General features: G+C 36.7%; 1 protein-coding gene across 1 annotated transcript in view; it reads right to left on the bottom strand.

Moving 5' to 3' along the window:
* Positions 1–1,099: 1,099 nt before the first annotated feature.
* LOC123548711 (nibrin-like) overlaps positions 1,100–17,991 on the bottom strand; it is a 58,508-nt gene continuing 41,616 nt past the window's right edge. Inside the window, exons 14-18 of the mRNA XM_045336215.2 lie at positions 14,436–14,531; positions 10,642–10,827; positions 5,730–5,843; positions 5,206–5,255; positions 1,100–1,322 (exon numbers count right to left, since the gene is read on the bottom strand). Coding sequence (XP_045192150.2) covers positions 1,289–1,322; positions 5,206–5,255; positions 5,730–5,843; positions 10,642–10,827; positions 14,436–14,531 — 480 coding nt within the window. The 3' untranslated portion in view covers positions 1,100–1,288. The remainder of the gene's footprint in view (positions 1,323–5,205; positions 5,256–5,729; positions 5,844–10,641; positions 10,828–14,435; positions 14,532–17,991) is intronic.

Below are 17,991 nucleotides of genomic sequence, written 5' to 3'. Positions count from 1 at the left end.
GTAACTGCACAAGGAACAGAAATTATTTGGTCACTGTGCACAAAAGTTCTACTGTTCTTGGTCAAAGTGACCTTAACCTTTGTCCTTTTGACCTCAAAATCAATAGGGGTCATCTGCTGGTCATGATAAACCTCCATATTAAGTTTCGTGATCCTAGACCCAAGCATTCTCAAGTTATAGTCCAGACACATTTCAACTGTTCCATGTCACTGTGACCTTGACCTTTGACATAATGACCTCAAAATCAGTAGGAGTCATCTGCTGGTCATGATCAACTTCCCTAATCAGTTTTGTGATTCTAGGCCCAAGGGTTCTTAAATTATTTTCTGGAAATTGTTTTACTGTTCCGGGTCACTGTGACATTGACCTTCAGCCTACTGACCTCAAAATCAATAGGCGTCATCTACTGGTCATGACAAACCTCCCTATCAACTTTCGTGATCCTAGGCCCAAGCTTTCAGGAGTTATCATCCAGAAACCATTAAAATGTTTCTGGCCACTGTGACCTTCGAGCTACTGACCTCAAAATCAATAGGGGTCATCTGCTGGTCATGACCAACCTTCCTATCAACTTTCAAGATCCTAGGCCCAAGTTTTCTTGAGTTACCATCCCGAAACAGACTGTTCTTGGTCACTGTGACCTTGACCTTCACGAGTTATCATCCTGAAACTGATTGGTCTACATACCGACCGACAGACATCTGCAAAACAATACACCCCTCCTTCTTCGAAGTGGGGCATAAAAAGATTCAACAATTGTTGCTACACTGACATTTTATTCAAGTACTGCTAAACTCACTCTTTTGGATATTCTTGACAATCATGTGGGATAAACTGGACTTACTCCTGCTCCTAAAATTCCAAATCTGAATTTAGAAATTACAGAGAAAACACGAACTATTACCATTACAAAATCTGCCCTCTTACTGCATCAATTTATCTAAAAGTTGTGAATAAATACTTTGAAAATTTGTTGAATACTGGTCCTGTAAAAATCTGAAATCCAATTAATTTATTTAGTGAAAATGTTTTGTGATCCTGAGGCAGACAAAACTGAAAACTGCCTGTTTATGGAGAAATAATAGCCAGGAAAACCAAAAAAGTTCTATCTTTTTATTCATGAAAGTAACAACATTGAACACAGAAGTGACAATGAAAGGATGTTCTCCCTGAACACAATGATAATGGAATGTCGTTCTTTAAGAACACAATGATGGAAGGACATCCTCTGTAGAAACAATTATGAAAGAGCGTTCTCCGTGAACATGATGATAGGCAAAAATCAACATCATCGTCCTCTTCTCCTTGCACTTGGGTCAAAACTGAAACATATAAAATGTGAACTCATTGTCTAAATATTAGCAGGAGTTATGTTTTTGTTCTGTTCAATAATGATGTACAGTAAGGGCAAAATCTACCACAACTGTTTAATTTGACCAAGGTGCATAAAATCCCCCTTTGGTTTTGTTAAATAAAGTCTCTGAAATTCAAAAACATATATATAAATTCATAATTAACAATTTCTATGTGATTTGTGTTTGCAGGGTGCAGTTTAATGTCAAATCAACACAATTTTAGGTCATATAGCATCTTTCCAACTTTTTATGGTAGAGGAAGACACCTGGTGTCTTGCTTGGCATTATCTCCTCATGGTTAGGCAACTGGGTAGAACTACCAATAGCAATGATTTTAAGTCAGCTGCCTTAACCATTCGGCCACAGAGGCGAATTTTAATTGTGTTATCTAACAGAATAAAGATATCAGTTTATCAAACAGAATTTTCTGAAGCCATTTTTTTCTGTCTTGAAATTTAATCCATATTCTCATCTAAACTGAATGAACCACATAATTTCAGCATTCCGTGCTGTTAAGATGTCTTAATGTATGTGATAAAAGTAGAACTCTCTAAGATATATCATCCAGCTTTTCAAGGTTTAGTAACACCTTGGTCTCGCTAGGCATCTGTTTATTTTTTTTAATTTTTTTTTTTTGGATTTAACGTCGCACTGATACATGATAGGTCATATGGCAACTTTCCAGCTTTAATGGTGGAGGAAGACCCCAGGTGCCCCTCTGTGCATTATTTCATCACGAGCTGGCACCTGGGTAGAACCACCGACCTTCCGTAAGCCAGCTGGATGGCTTCCTCACATGAAGAATTCAACGCCCCGAGTGAGGCTGGAACCCACATCGATGACGGGAAAGTGATTTGAAGTCAGCGACCTTAACCACTCGGCCACGGAGGCCCCAGGCATCTGTTTAGAACTACAACTTTTCACAAGAGATATTGATAGTTTCTCAACACAAGAGATTTTGTGCTCACAGCATAGCTTGAACACAGAACTTTCATCAATGAAGAGAAAGACAACAGGGAATCAAAGTCAGTGACATTAACATGCTGGTCTACATGAGTCTTGGGGAGGAGATGTACCAGTCACAAAGCTAGCATCTGACTGTTTTTTTCTTAGCTTAATGTTGAAATTGACCAATGACAAGGTCAATTTTGAGACTGGTCTTCAATTGTATAAAACCTAAGGTAGCACAGACTTGGGCTGTAATGGCAGTTTCAGAATATAAGGGTAAGCTTGTGCTGGGGGGCATGAGGGGTGTTGCACTTTCCACTACCTTTCATGAACAGACTTAATCAAGCCAAGTCTGCTATAATTTTGGTTTGTTGCATTCTGTGCTAAGAAAGGATCTCCTTATAGATTGTATTGTGATAAATGACAAAAATTCAAGGTAGCTGTCACCAAAAGGTGTATTAACAAGACCAATTAGATTATAGTTTATAAATTTGTATGTACTTTTTAAATGAATTAAATCTTGACCAAACTGTATGTAATAGAAATTAATGTATAAACACAATGAATGATACTCCAGCTAGGTACTAATCAGTACACTATTGTCATTACAAATTATACGTAGAACAATCCAATTAGCTATCTTCAAATTGAAGGTATCCAATATCTGATTTCAATTACTTATAAATGTCATACATCTTTAGACTGACACTAATTATATGAACTAAACAGCTTAAATTTCATTATAAAAAATGTTGAGTGATTTACTGTGAAATCATTAATATTCCTGGGGACTAATTTTTGTGGATTTCGTGGTTGAGTCAATCCATGAAATTTAATCCCAACAAACAAGTAAAATTCCCATTCATTTTATGTTCAAAAGCTGAAATCCACGGATTCATATCCCCACGAAATTGCCATTTTGACCAAAACCATGAAATTTCATGCCCACGAAATTTAATGAATTTCACAGTAATCCATGCAACATGTCATATTGTATCCTTAAATTATAGAGATGAAATGAGTGACCCTATGTTGACAATAATTATGTCTCCCCCAGGAGACATATTGTTTTTGCCCTGTCCGTCCGTCCGTCCGTACGTCACACTTCATTTCCGAGCAATAACTGGAGAACCATTTGACCTAGAACCTTCAAACTTCATAGGGTTGTAGGGCTGCTGGAGTAGACGACCCCTATTGTTTTTGGGTTCTCTCTGTCAAAGGTCAAGGTCACAGGGGCCTGAACATTGAAAACCATTTCCGATCAATAACTGGAGAACCACTTTACCCAGAATGTTGAAACTTCATAGGATGATTGGCCATGAAGAGTGGATGACCCCTATTGATTTTGAGGTCACTCCGTCAAAGGTCAAGGTCACAGGGGCCTGAACATTGAAAACCATTTCCGATCAATAACTAGAGAACCACTTGACCCAGAATGTTGAAACTTCATAGGATGATTGGTCATGAAGAGTAGATGACCCCTATTGATTTTGGGGTCACTCCAACAAAGGTCAAAGTCACAGGGGCCTGAACATTGAAAACAATTTCCGATCAATAACTAGAGAACCACTTGACCCAGAATGTTGAAACTTCATAGGATGATTGTTCATGCAGAGTAAATGACCCCTATTGATTTTGGGGTCACTCCATCAAAGGTCAAGGTCACAGGGGCCTGAACATGGAAAGCCATTTCCGATCAATAACTAGAGAACCACTTGACCCAGAATGTTGAAACTTCATAGGATGATTGTACAGGCAAAGTAGATGACCCCTTTCGATTTTGGGGTCACTCCATTAAAGGTCAAGGTCACAGGGGCCTGAACATTGAAAACCATTTCCGGTCAGTAACTTGAGAACCACTTGACCCAGAATGTTGAAACTTAATAGGATGATTGGTTATGCAGAGTAGATGACCCCTAACGATTTTGGGGTCACTCTGTGAAAGGTCAAGGTCACAGGGGCCTGAACATTGAAAACCATTTCCGGTCAGTAACTTGAGAACCACTTGACCCAGAATGATGAAACTTCATAGGATGATTGGTCATGCAGAGTAGATGACCCCTAATGATTTTAGGGTCACTCTGTTAAAGGTCAAGGCCACAGGGGCCTGAACATGGAAAACCATTTCCAATCAATATCTTGAGAACCTCTCGACCCAGAATGTTGAAACTTCATAGGATGATTGTTCATGCAGAGTAAATGACCCCTATTGTTTTTGGGGTCACTCCGTTAAAGGTCAAGGTCACAGAGGCCTGAACACTGATAACCAGTTTCGATCAATAACTTGAGAACCACTTGACCCAGAATGTTGAAACTTCATAGGATGATTGAACATGCAGAGTAGATGACCCCTATTGATTTTGGGGTCAGTCTATTAAAGGTCAAGGTCACAGTGGCCTGTTCATGTAATATCATTTTTTTGGAAATAACTTGAGAACCACTTGACCTACAATGTTGAAACTTAATAGGATGATTGGACATGCAGAGTAGATGACCCCTATTTATTTTGAGGTCACTTGATTAAAGGTCAAGGTCACAGGAGCCTGAACAGTGACTTGAGAACCACTAGGCCAAGAGTGTTGAAATATAGCGGGATGACTGGACATGCCAAGTAGATGATCCCTATTGCAGCCAACCATCAGTGTCTCTTTGACTTTTGCTCCTGACCCCTACTGACTTCTTGCCTATAGAACTTTTACATTGGGGGAGACATGCGCTTTTTTACAAAAGCATTTTCTAGTTTACATTTACCATTGACATACTTTAAAAGCGCCCACAAGCAAGTGAGGTCAGGATACAGAGAGAATAAAGACATAAATAATCAATTCTAAGTTATTCAAACCCATTAACACTGTAAAAAAAAAAGCTGATACTGGACAGAGTATCCATGCACAATACGTACTCAAACAATTCCTGAGCTCGTCTCTCCTCGGCATTATGCTCTGTTTCTGCCTGAAAAATAAAAACAAAATTCTGTTCTGTTCAAGATATTATCATATCATTAACCTGGAACAAAACAATTACACAAATCATGTATGCTTTAAATTTTGTGACATCATTTGATTTCATCATCAGGCTTTGATTACATATTTTTTTAGGTAAAATTAAACAGATTTTTACTTTTGTGAGTAGGGAGACAATTTCACAGACATAAATAGCTGCGACAACTTGTTGAGGAATCCCTGGTTGTAGACACAGGCAGAAATATCCAATATCCAGCTTGAGTGTTAACTGTTTTAGGCACTATTTTCTTAAATTATGTATTTGTCACTATGATGTCCTAAACAGCAACACAAATTATCGTACAATAAAAGAGTGTTGGACGAATTTTGCCAGATTGGATTAAAGCATTAATACTTCAATTCAGTATGCAAAATATTACATATATCATAGCTCATACGTAAACATTAAATGTTTGTAAGATACCTGTACAGATTCCCTGAACCAATCATCTAGTTCCTTTGATCTTTTAGCAACATGAACTTCCAGGTCACTGCCCCCTATAATGTTTGGTAACCCCTGGGAACCAGCATGATCAGTCTGCAAATAAAATACTGTGAGTTATATAATTATGTTTTCTTTATAGTAAGGTTTTTGGTAAGGGACCACTAATAAATGTTGCATTATACATTTACTATTGTTCCCCCTAAAAAAAACAAGAGGACCATGATGGTCCTGAATCGTTCACCTGTCCCCATATAACCCAGTTTTGAAATGAGTATGACATCGTTTTTTCTATTATTTGACATAGTGACCTAGTTTTTGAGCTCATGTAACCCAGTTTTGAACCTGACCTTGATATCATCAAAATGAACATTCACACCAATTTTCATACAGATCCCATGAAAAATATGGCCTCTAGAGAGGTCACAACGTTTTTTTATCATTTGACCTACTGACCTAGTTCTTGAAGGCACGTCACCCAGTTTCGAACTTGACCTAGATATCATCAAGGTGAACATTCTATCCAATTTTCATCAAGATCCATTCAAAAGTATGGCAGGTCACAAGGTTTTTCTATTTTGAGACCTACTGACCTAGTTTTTGACCGCAGTTGACCCAGTTTAGAACTTGACCTAGATATCATCAAGATGAACATTCAGACCAACTTTCATACAGATCCCATGAAAAATATGGCCTCTAGAGAGGTCACAAGGTTTTTTATTATTTGACCTACTGACCTAGTATTTGATGGCACTTGACCCATTTTCGAACTTGACCTAGATATCATCAAGATGAACATTCTGACCAATTATTTATGAAGTTCCATTCACAAGTATGGCCTCTAGAGAGGTCACAAGGTTTTTCTATTTTTAGACCAACTGACCTAGTTTTTGACCGCACCTGACCCAGTTTCAACTTGACCTAGATATTATCAAGATAAACATTCAGATTAACTTTCATATAGATCCCATGAAAAATATGGCCTCTAGAGAGGTCACAAGGTTTTTCTATTATTTGACCTACTGACCTAGTTTTTGAAGGCACGTGACCCAGTTTCAAATTTGACCTAGATATCATCAAGATGAACATTCTGACCAATTTTCATGAAGATCTTGTGAAATATATGGCCTTTAGAGAGGTCACAAGGTTTTTCTATTTTCAGACCTACTGACCTAGTTTTTGACCGCACGTGATCCAGTTTCGAACTTGACCTAGATATCATCAAGATGAACATTCAGACCAACTTTCATAAAGATCCCATGAAAAATATGGCCTCTAGAGAGGTCACAAGGTTTTTTATTATTTGACCTACTGACCTAGTTTTTGATGGCACTTGACCCATTTTCGAACTTGACCTAGATATCATCAAGATGAACATTCTGATAAAATTTTTATGAAGATCCATTCACAAGTATGGCCTCTAGAGAGGTCACAAGGTTTTTCTATTTTTAGACCAACTGACCTAATTTTTGACCGCACGTGACCCAGTTTCGAACATGACCTAGATATTATCAAGATAAACATTCAGATTAATTTTCATATAGATCCCATGAAAAATATGGCCTCTAGAGAGGTCACAAGGTTTTTCTATTATTTGACCTACTGACCTAGTTTTTGAAGGCACGTAACCCAGTTTCAAATTTGACCTAGATATCATCAAGATGAACATTCTGACCAATTTTCATGAAGATCCCATGAAAAATATGGCCTCTAGAGAGGTCACAAGGTTTTTCTATTATTTGACCTACTGACCTAGTTTTAGATGGCACGTGACCCAGTTTTAAACTTGACCTAGATATCATCAAGGTGAACATTCTGACTAATTTTCATGAAGATCTTGTGAAAAATATGGCCTCTAGAGAGGTCACAAGGTTTTTCTATTTTTAGACCTACTGACCTAGTTTTTGACAGCAGGTGACCCAGTTTCTAACTTGACCTAGATATCATCAAGGTGAACACTCTGACCAATTTTCATGAAGATCCATTCACAAGTATGGCCTCTAGAGAGGTCACAATGTTTTTCTATTTTTAGACCTACTGACCTAGTTTTTGACGGCACATGACCCGGTTTCGAACTTGACCTAGATATCATCAAGGTGAACATTCTGACCAATTTTCATAAAGACTCCATGAAAAATGTGACCTCTAGAGTGGTCACAAGCAAAAGTTTACGCACGCACGAACGGACTCACGCACGGACGGACGATGAACGCTGCGTGATCAAAGCTCACCTTGTCACTTTGTGACAGGTGAGCTAAAAATCAGTCAAAAATTGCTTTCTTCACACTAAAATGTAAAACTATATAAAGGGATAGTATTCCTATAGATTACATTGATTACAGAGGACTGTAAATATTTCATGCTTCTCTGGCTGTGCTTGTACACATATCCATCAGTTAATACTATGAAAAACATACACTTTCCGAAGGTTTAGGAAAAGCTTGAATTAAGAAGCAATGCTTTCTTTTTAATGTTTAGCCTGCTGGTGGCAAAAAAGTACAAAAAAGGACCATAAATCTAACAAATTCATATTAGAGTTATGGTTCTTGGCCCACATAATCTCCTAATGATGATAAACAAGTGTGCAAAGTTTAAAAGCTGTAGCTATCACAGTTTTTGAGAAAAGTTGAACCTAAACAAAAAATTTAACCAATGCAGACTCATACGATCAAATGATGACAATACCGATCAAGTGATGACAATACCGCATAGATTTTTTTCAAATATCAGAAGAGCTAAAAAACAAAACAGGTAAATTCAAGATATGATATGCAATCTAAATTAATCTATTTGCTTATGAATTTCCTTGTTGTGTTTCAAATATGCACAGATACCTTCAGCTTCCTCATACTTGAAGCACACTCATGTAAGTCGCAGAAGAATGACAAGAGTACCATGATGGTCCTGAATCGCTCACCTCTTCCCACATGACCCAGTTTTGAGTATGATGTTGTTTCTTTCTATTATTTGACATAGTGACCTAGTTTTTGAGCTCATGTGACCCAGTTTTGAACCTGACCTACAAATTATCAAGATAAAAATTCTGACCAATTTTCATGAAGATCAATTGAAAAATATGGTCTCTGGAGAGGTCACAAGGTTTTTCTATTATTTGACCTATTGACCTAGTTTTCGAAGGTACATGACCCTGTTCTGAACTTTACCTAGATATCATCAAGGTGAACATTCTCACTAATTTTCATGAAGATCTCATGAAAAATATGGCCTCTAGAGAGGTCACAAGGTTTTTCTATTTTTATACCTACTGGCCTAGTTTTTGACCGCATGTGACCCAGTTTCGAAACTGACCTAGATATCATCAAGTTGAACATTCAGATCAATTTTCATGAAGATCCATTGAAAAATATGGCCTCTAGAGAGGTCAAAAGACTTTTCTAATTTTAAACCTACTGACCAAGTTTTTGACCGCAGTTCACCCAGTTTTGAACTTGACCTAGATATCAGCAAGATGAACATTCAGACCTACTTTCATACTGATCCCATGAAAGTATGGCCTCTAGAGAGGTCACAAGGTTTTTTTATTATTTGACCTACTGACCTAGTTTTTTAAGGCACGTGACCCAGTTTCAAATTTGACCTAGAAATCATCAAGGTGAACATTCTCACCAATTTTCATGAAGATCCATTCAAGGGTTTGGCCTCTAGAGAGGTCACAAGGTTTTTCTATTTCAAGACCTACTGACCTAGTTTTTGATCGCAGTTGACCCAGTTACAAATCTGACCTATATATCATCAAGATAAACATTCAGACCAACTTTCATACAGATCCCATGATAAATATGGCCTCTAGAGAGGTCACAACGTTTTTTCATTATTTGACCTACTGACCTACTTTTTGATGGCATGTGACCCACTTTCAAACTTGACCTAGATATCATCAAGATGAACATTCTGACCAATTTTTATGGAGATCCATTCATAAGTATGGCCTCTAGAGAGGCCACAAGGTTTTTCTATTTTTAGACCTACTAACCTAGTTTTTGACCGCACATGACCCTGTTTCGAATTTGAACTAGATATCATCAAGATGACCACTCAGACCAACTTTCATACAGATCCCATGAAAAATATGGCCTTTAGAGAGGTAACAAAGTTTTTCTATATTTTGACCTAATGACCTAGTTTTTGATGGCACGTGACCCACTTTCGACCTTGGCCTAGATATCATCAAGGTGAACATTCTGACCAATTTTCATGAAGATCTCATGAAATATATGGCCTCTAGAGAGGTCACAAGGTTTTTCTATTTTTAGACCTACTGACCTAGTTTTTGACCGCACGTGACCCAGTTTCGAACTTGACCTAGATATCATCAAGATGAACATTCAGACCAACTTTCATACAGATCCCATGAAAAATATGGCCTTTAGAGAGGTCACAAGGTTTTTCTATTATTTGACCTACTGAACTAGTTTTTGAGGGCACATGACCCAGTTTCGAACTTGATCTAGATATCATCAAGGTGAATGTTCTGACCAATTTTCATGAAGATCTTGTGAAATATATGGCCTCTAGACAGGTCACAAGGTTTTTCTATTTTTAGACCAACTGACCTAGTTTTTGACCGCACGTGACCCAGTTTCGAACTTGACCTAGATATCATCAAGCTGAACATTCTGACCAACTTTCATAAAGATCCCACGAAAAATGTGACCTCTAGAGTGGTCACAAGCAAAAGTTTATGGACGGACGGACGGACGGACGGACGACGGACGCTGCGTGATCACAAAAGCTCACCTTGTCACTATGTGACAGGTGAGCTAAAAACAACAAAATCAACAACAGGGTCCCCAGCAAGTGTAGAAAAAAAACTTATTTTGTTCTATCTAAGAAACATATATGGCACAGATTTACACACAAAACATGTGTTTACCTTTTTAAATTTTTTGTAGTTGCGTACAACTTTTCCCTTCCACCTAGTGAATCCCTCTGGACAATCCCCTGCTCCTTTCTCTTTTCTTGCTGGCCTACGTGCAATCAGACTCACTGTCTCCACGTGCATACAGCCTACAGGTACATCCTTCTCTTCTTCAAAATCACGACGTCTTTGTACTTGATCCTTGAAAATATAAATACAGTTAATCATTGCCCATTCAAGTAATTGGGCTCACTCTATCAATTCATTATGTGGTCTCAGCTATTTTCCTTATATAATCTATTTTTGGATCACTTAAAACTCAGGATAATTCAAACATTTTGCTCTTCTCCTTTTGACCTATAGTGAGTATTATACACTTTCATTTCATCTAAGCTTTGCTTGTGTCACTTTAACCTAGAAGTAAGTTCAATGCATCAGCTTTTTCCCTGGGAAATGGTTTATCTAGTACATGTACACAGATTTTCTTTTTACAAAGTAGTAAAGAGACTTTAGTTCAAGAATTGTGACACCTTCAAAAACGTAAATATAAATCATTAATATTCATTGGAGATTAATTTTCATGGACTCTGTTGTAGAGACTATGGGCAGTTTAATCTCAGAAAACAAATCAAATTTCCATGTATACAGACAGATCCAAAACTGCCAGTCATTAATGTTTACATAAAACAGATTGTTCAATCAGGACTGTCATATACAATTATCAACCAAAACTGGAACTGTCCATTACAAACAAACGTTGAAATCCACCAACTCATATTGCCAAAAAATAGCTTTTTTTATTTGCCAATGCAACAAAGTTTAGTGCACAACAGTTGAATGATTTCATAGTTGTGTGATCATATACCAAGTCTTAACCAGTACTTTCTATCTACCATAGTATTATTAGTTAAGCCCAATTTAAGTGCATGCCATAAATAAACAGCATTCACAACCAATACTTGCTTGAGTGAAATTTTAACTAGTGAGTACATGTGTCTCTGTTTCTATGGAAGATTGACCATATAAAAAAATTATGCTAGTGAGATGGATTTGTACAAATTGATTCAACATTTAATCACTCCATTACTAACAAGAGCTGTCACAGGAGACAGCGCGCTCAACTATTTCGATGCTGGATAGTGAAACTGGGCACATCTGAGGAAACTGGAGCTGTCACTGGAGTGTTTAATGACTCCAACTGTGGATGAAGATACTGCACAATAGCTTGAGTCTGTGTCAAAAATATTAAGTAATAAGAGAGATAAAGATTAAGTGTATCAAAACACTATATAAGTATTGTTCTAAGCAACAAGAGCTGTCGGAGGACAGCAACGCTCGACTATTCAACAGCCTTGTCGATTGAATGAATACGAGTCGAAAAAGGGACATAATTTAGTAAAAAAGCAAAACAGGGTTATGGAACCTGCATAGTGCTTATCAGCTCAGGACAGTGGACAAGTGTGTGAAGTTTCAATCCATTCCCATTAGTGGGTACTAAGATACCAGCTTACATAATAGGAATTTAACCAAAAACTCCTAAGTCGAAAAAGGGGCATAATTTTGTAAAATGCTAAGTTGAGTTATTGACCCTTTGCATTGCATGTCATATCATGACAGTGAACAAGTGTGTGCAATTTCAATCCTTTCCTATTAGTGGATACTGAGATACCAGCTTACATACATAAACTTAACCAAAAATTTCTATGTTGAAAAAGGGGCATAATTTTGAAAAAAAGCAAAATAAAGTTATGGGACCTGCTTTGTGCATGTCAGATCATGACAGTGAACAAGTGTGTGAAGTTTCAATCCATTCCAATTAGTGAGTACTGGGATACCAGCTTACATACAAAACCTTAACCAAAAAATTCTAAGTCGAAAAAGGGGCATAATTTTGTAAAAAAGCAAAATAGAGTTATGGAACCTGTGCAATGTAAGTCAGTTTATCACAGTAAATAAGTTTGTGAAGTTTCAATCCATTCCCACAAGTGGTTACTGAGATACCAGCTTACATACAAAACCTTAACCAAAATTTTCTAAGTCGAAAAAGGGGCATAATTTTGTAAAAAAGCATAATAGAGTTATGGAACCTGTGCAATGTAGGTCAGTTTATCACAGTGAATAAGTGTGTGAAGTTTCAATCCATTCCCACAAGTGGTTGCTGAGATACCAGCTTACATACAAAAACTTAACCAAATCGGGACGCGGACGTGGACGCCGACGCATGGGCGAGTCCAATAGCTCTACTATTCTATGAATAGTCGAGCTAAAAATGGGGCATAATTCATTCAATACTGGTGCAAGAGTTCTGCACCTTGTCTCATATGATGTGGGTGATGGTGTGGAACAACTACTTCAAGCTTGAGTCAAATGCATTCCATAATAACTGAAAATCTCTCTGAAATATAGTGAAAATGCAAGAAAATAAACCATAAATTCTAAGTAAAAAGGAGCGTAATTCATGAAAAAATTGAAGCCAGAGTTATGCACATTGTGTCATATGATGTGAGTGATAAGTAGGAACAACTATTTTAAGTTTGAATCAAATCCATTTAGTAATAACTGAGATAGAGTGAAAGTGTATCAAAACATTAATCAGAAATTCTAAGTAAAAAGGGGGGATAATTCATGAAATATTGGTGCAAGAGTTATGACCTTTATGTCATAATGTGAGCGATAATGTTGAACAACTATTTTAAGTTAATTTGAATCAAATCCATTTAGAAATTACTGAGACAGAGCAGAAATGCATTAAAACTTTAACCTGTAATTCTAAGTAAATGAAATATTGGTACCCGAGTTATTGACCTTGTGTCATAGGATGTGGAGTGATAATGTGGAACAACTATTTCAAGTTTGAATCAAATCCATGTAGGAATAACTAAGATAAAGTGGAAGCGCATCAAAACTTTAACCTGAAATTCTAAGTAAAAAGGGGGGATAATTCATGAAATATTGGTGCCAGAGTTATGACCCTTGTGCCACATGATGTGGGTGATGATATTTTAAGTCTGAAGGAAATCCATCAAGTAATAACAAAGATAAAGAGAAAAAGCATCAAAACTTTAACCAAAGTCCGGACACGGAAGGACGCCGACGCCGGGTCGAGTAGGACAGCTCTCCATACTTCGTATAGTCACGCTAAAAATCTGTAAAAATTTCAAGTAGGCAAGGTCAGGATTTTTAGACATAATTATTCACCAACATACAGTTCAACCAGCCTAGGTCAAAGATTAAATCCTCATTTCGCGGTTTTAGTCAAAATGGCTATTTCACCAGGATATGAATTCATGGATTTCATCTTTTAAAAAGATTAAGAATGGAAGGTTTGTTTGCTGGAATTTGGTTTCAACGATTACAGCAACCATGACATCAATGAAAATTAGTTCCTCATGAACATCAATGATTTTGCAGTATTGGCATATGCTAATTGAAAAATATAATGTTTTCATTTAAATTTTACATCTAAGCCAAGTAAACTAAAAGAAGTACAGTATAACTTGTATTAAGAGACCATCTAAGGCAATGGTAAAACAATGGTCTCTTAACACAAAGTGTCTCATGATACAACATAATTTGTTCTTAAACAATACAGAACAGAATTGAAAATGTGGTCTCTTTGTGTAAGTGGTCTCTTATTAGACATTGTCTCTCAAGCAAGTTTGACTGTATTGCATTTTGTAAATATCTCTATGTACTATCCTGTTCCTTTTGTGCTCCTGCAAAAGCAATATCTTTACAAAGCATGTTTCTAAGAAATGATTAACATGTAAGAAATACTTTTTAAACACAGAATTAGAACACAGAAGTACCTTGATTGGTTTTCTGGTAGTAAGGAAACCATGTGGTACTTCAGCTTGACTGATGCCGGACTTACGATCATACAACATAACCTCCTCCTCCTCCTCCTGAAATTAAACTACCTATGATAACAGGAGTGCCAGAATGTCACAATATACATGTACGCTTGTCCTAGCAATTTACTTTACACTGCCACCTGTGGAACAGAAAATGTTCCCCTTTTTTGTCTTTTTTTTTATACAAACTGGTCCAGAATAACAAATTTTACAAGAAATGTTTGCAGAATGTTTCTTGATTGCAGGTGTGAAGAAATGAAAATAAGGTAATGAAAATGTTTAATGTTCATTTATACTAAACTGTTTTATAACCTAATAATAATGTTTATATTTTTAAATACATTCTGTCAAAATTCAAGTATTGTTACTGTAAAAACGCTGGCCCAAAGTAAGTGCTTATTGAACTTGACCTAAATGTTATAGTAAAATATAGTATGTGTAAATTTGGTAGATATTAAAGAAAATTAATTTAGTTATCAAGCAAAAAAAAATGGAAATTTGAGCAATTTTGTCTCATTTAAGGACCTTAACTCTTGAGACACTGGATGAACTGCCTAGTTATCAAACTTTTACTCAAAATTACTCTTCTTTTCGAGCAGACACTGTTAATTTCAATTCAAGGACCTTCACTGAAGATACTGGTCTGGTTATCGAACTTGACCTAGATTTTATAGAGAAACATAGTTTGTGTAAGTTTATTTAGTTTCGATACAAAGTACTCTTAGTTATTTTTCTGACCCAGTTTTTTCAGCCAACCTGCCCATAAAGGGTGAACATATTAAACGTCCTTTTTTTTAAACAGATATATATAAAAATCTGTTTGATTTATAGGGTTTAACATCAATACTTAAATCACCAAAATATCCCCTCAAACTGTAAACAAAAGTTCTACTTCAGTGACCATGAACTTGCTGTTGTATTTTAGATCACACCAACAAAGTACAGGTAAGGTAATGACTTCTCAGTATCTAATGGCGGAGGAAGGCTGTAGGAGCTCTGTTGATCATTATTTCAGGAAATTTATTATAGACACTAGTGTAGTACCACAGACCTTCCACTAGTCAGCTGGATTGCTTCCTCAGAAAACCACCCAAGCAGGGCTTGAAAAAAAAAAGACCATGATAATAATCAGATAACCTTTCATTCAGTACTGTCTGTCTATATTCCAAGACTATACCTAAGTTCATGAGTGAAAACAAAAATTCTATTTTAGTAACATAGCCTTTACTTTGATTACACAGATCAAAGCCCAAACTGAGCACTAGTTAATGACTAAACAAGAGTGCCAGAATGTCGCAATATATGCCCGTCATAGCAAATTTATTCACACTAGCACCTGTATTTGCAAATGGAATTTTAATTCTGTGGTTCTGTAGTACTTTTGTTCTTCTAAATCCGCAAAAAAACTCCTTACCAGGTAGATACCTTAAAATACACCTAAATTTTGAAAGTAACATCTATGTTGTACCGCAGAAAAGTGGTCTTGGTTTTTCTGTATGGTCAATTATAAAACAGTAACAAAAAGTTCCAATATAAGTTATTTATAGTAACAACTAAGAGAAGTTAATCTTAAAAAAAAATTCTTACCAGGTAGAGATAGGTCAAAATACACCTCAAAATTGGATGTAACATGCATGTTATACTACAGAAAAAGGGGTCTCGATTTTTTCCTACAACTAGTAATGAAAACAAGAGCTGTCGGATGACAGCGCGCTCGACTATTCGAAGAATTGATTGAAGAATGGGGTCAAAATATTTCCATGGATTTTCAGACAAAGGAAAAAAATGGATTAAACAAAAAATGTTCCTGTATTTGTGGATATCGATTAGTCTTGGACTAAGTGGCAATGTGTGACCATGATGGCAAATATGTTATTAAGTTATATGTTAGGCAAAATATGGACTTGTATGAAAAATTTAACTAATTTCCAAGTCCAAAAAGGGTCATAATTCAGTCAAAATAGCTGATAGAGTTATGTACACTTGCCTACAGATGGAAATCATGTTGATATACTAGTGTTAAAAGTTTCAAAGCCACAGTTCAAATAGTTTTGACAAAAATTTCAAAGTCCAAAAAGGGCCATAATTCAGCCAAAATAGTTGTCAGAGTTATGTACTCTTGCCTACAGATGGAAATCATAATGATAAACAAGTGTTTAAAGTTTAAAAGCCATATGTCAAATAGTCTTGACAAAACATGGACATATACGAAAACAGAACCAATTTCCAAGTTCAAAAAGGGCCATAATTTAGCCAAAAAAGATGACAGAGTTATGTACTCTTGCCTATTGATAGAGACTATAATACTGAACAAGATATAAAAGTTTCAAAGCCATATGTCAAACACTTTACACAAAATATAAACTGGTACGAAAAACTTAACCAAGATTTCTAAGTCAGAAGGGGCCATAATTCAGCCAAAATGCTTGATGGAGTTATGTACTCTTGCCTACAACTGGACATGGTGATGGTAAACAAGTTTTGAAAGTTTCAAAGCTTTATCTCAAAAGACTTTGTCAAAATGTAGACTGGTACGAAAAACTTAACCAAGATTTCTAAGTCAAAAAGGGGCAATAATTCAACCAAAATGCTTGATGGAGTTATGTATTTTTGCCTACAACTGGACATGGTGTTGGTAAACAAGTGTTGAAAGTTTCGAAGCTTTATCTCAAAAGACTTTGTCAAAATATGAACTGGTACGAAAAACTTAACCAAGATTTCTAAGTCAAAAGGGGCCATAATTCAATCAAAATGCTTGACAGAGTTATGTACTCTTGCCTATAACTGGACATGGTGATGGTAAACAAGTGTTGAAAGTTTCAAAGCTTTATCTCAAAAGACTTTGTCAAAATGTGGACTGGTACGAAAAACTTAACCAGGGTGTGATGCCGACACCGACGCCGTGGTGAGTAGGATAGCTCTACTTATTCTTCGAATAGTCGAGCTAAAAATACAGTATCAGCTATTTATAGTAAAACAAAGGAAAGTAAGAAGGGACACTCTGTCTCATGATGGTGTACAATTGTGCCAAGTTACATCAATCCCTCCATGCATGAAGAAGAAATTCTTTAGACAAAGTCATTCTTGCACCTGACCTTTGGCCTCTAAGTGTGACCCTGACCTTAGAACTAAGGATCTGGTTCTTGTGCATGACACTCCTTCTCGTGGTAGTGAACACTTGTGCCGAGTTATTTCAAAATCCCTCCAGGCATCAAGAAGAAATGAAGTTTTGATTCTTGCATCCTTTGACCTCTAAGTGTGACCTTGACCTTAGACCTAGGGACCTGGTTCAAGTTACATCAAAATCCCTCCATGCATGAAGAACATATGCTCAGGACAAAGTCATTTTTGATTTTGATCTAACCTTGACCTTAGACCCATGGACCTGTTGAACAATTGTGCCAAGATTCATCAAAATCCCTCCATGCTTGAAGAAGATATGCTACGGACAAAGTCTGTGGATGCTGTCCGCCCGGCCGAACACCTATCCACCTGCCCGCCAGGGGCGTTC

This window comes from Mercenaria mercenaria, chromosome 6 (genome assembly GCF_021730395.1).
Source record: "Mercenaria mercenaria strain notata chromosome 6, MADL_Memer_1, whole genome shotgun sequence".
Taxonomy (NCBI): domain Eukaryota; kingdom Metazoa; phylum Mollusca; class Bivalvia; order Venerida; family Veneridae; genus Mercenaria; species Mercenaria mercenaria.
Note: the sequence above shows the minus strand (reverse complement) of the source record. Positions and strands in the feature narration are given on the sequence as shown.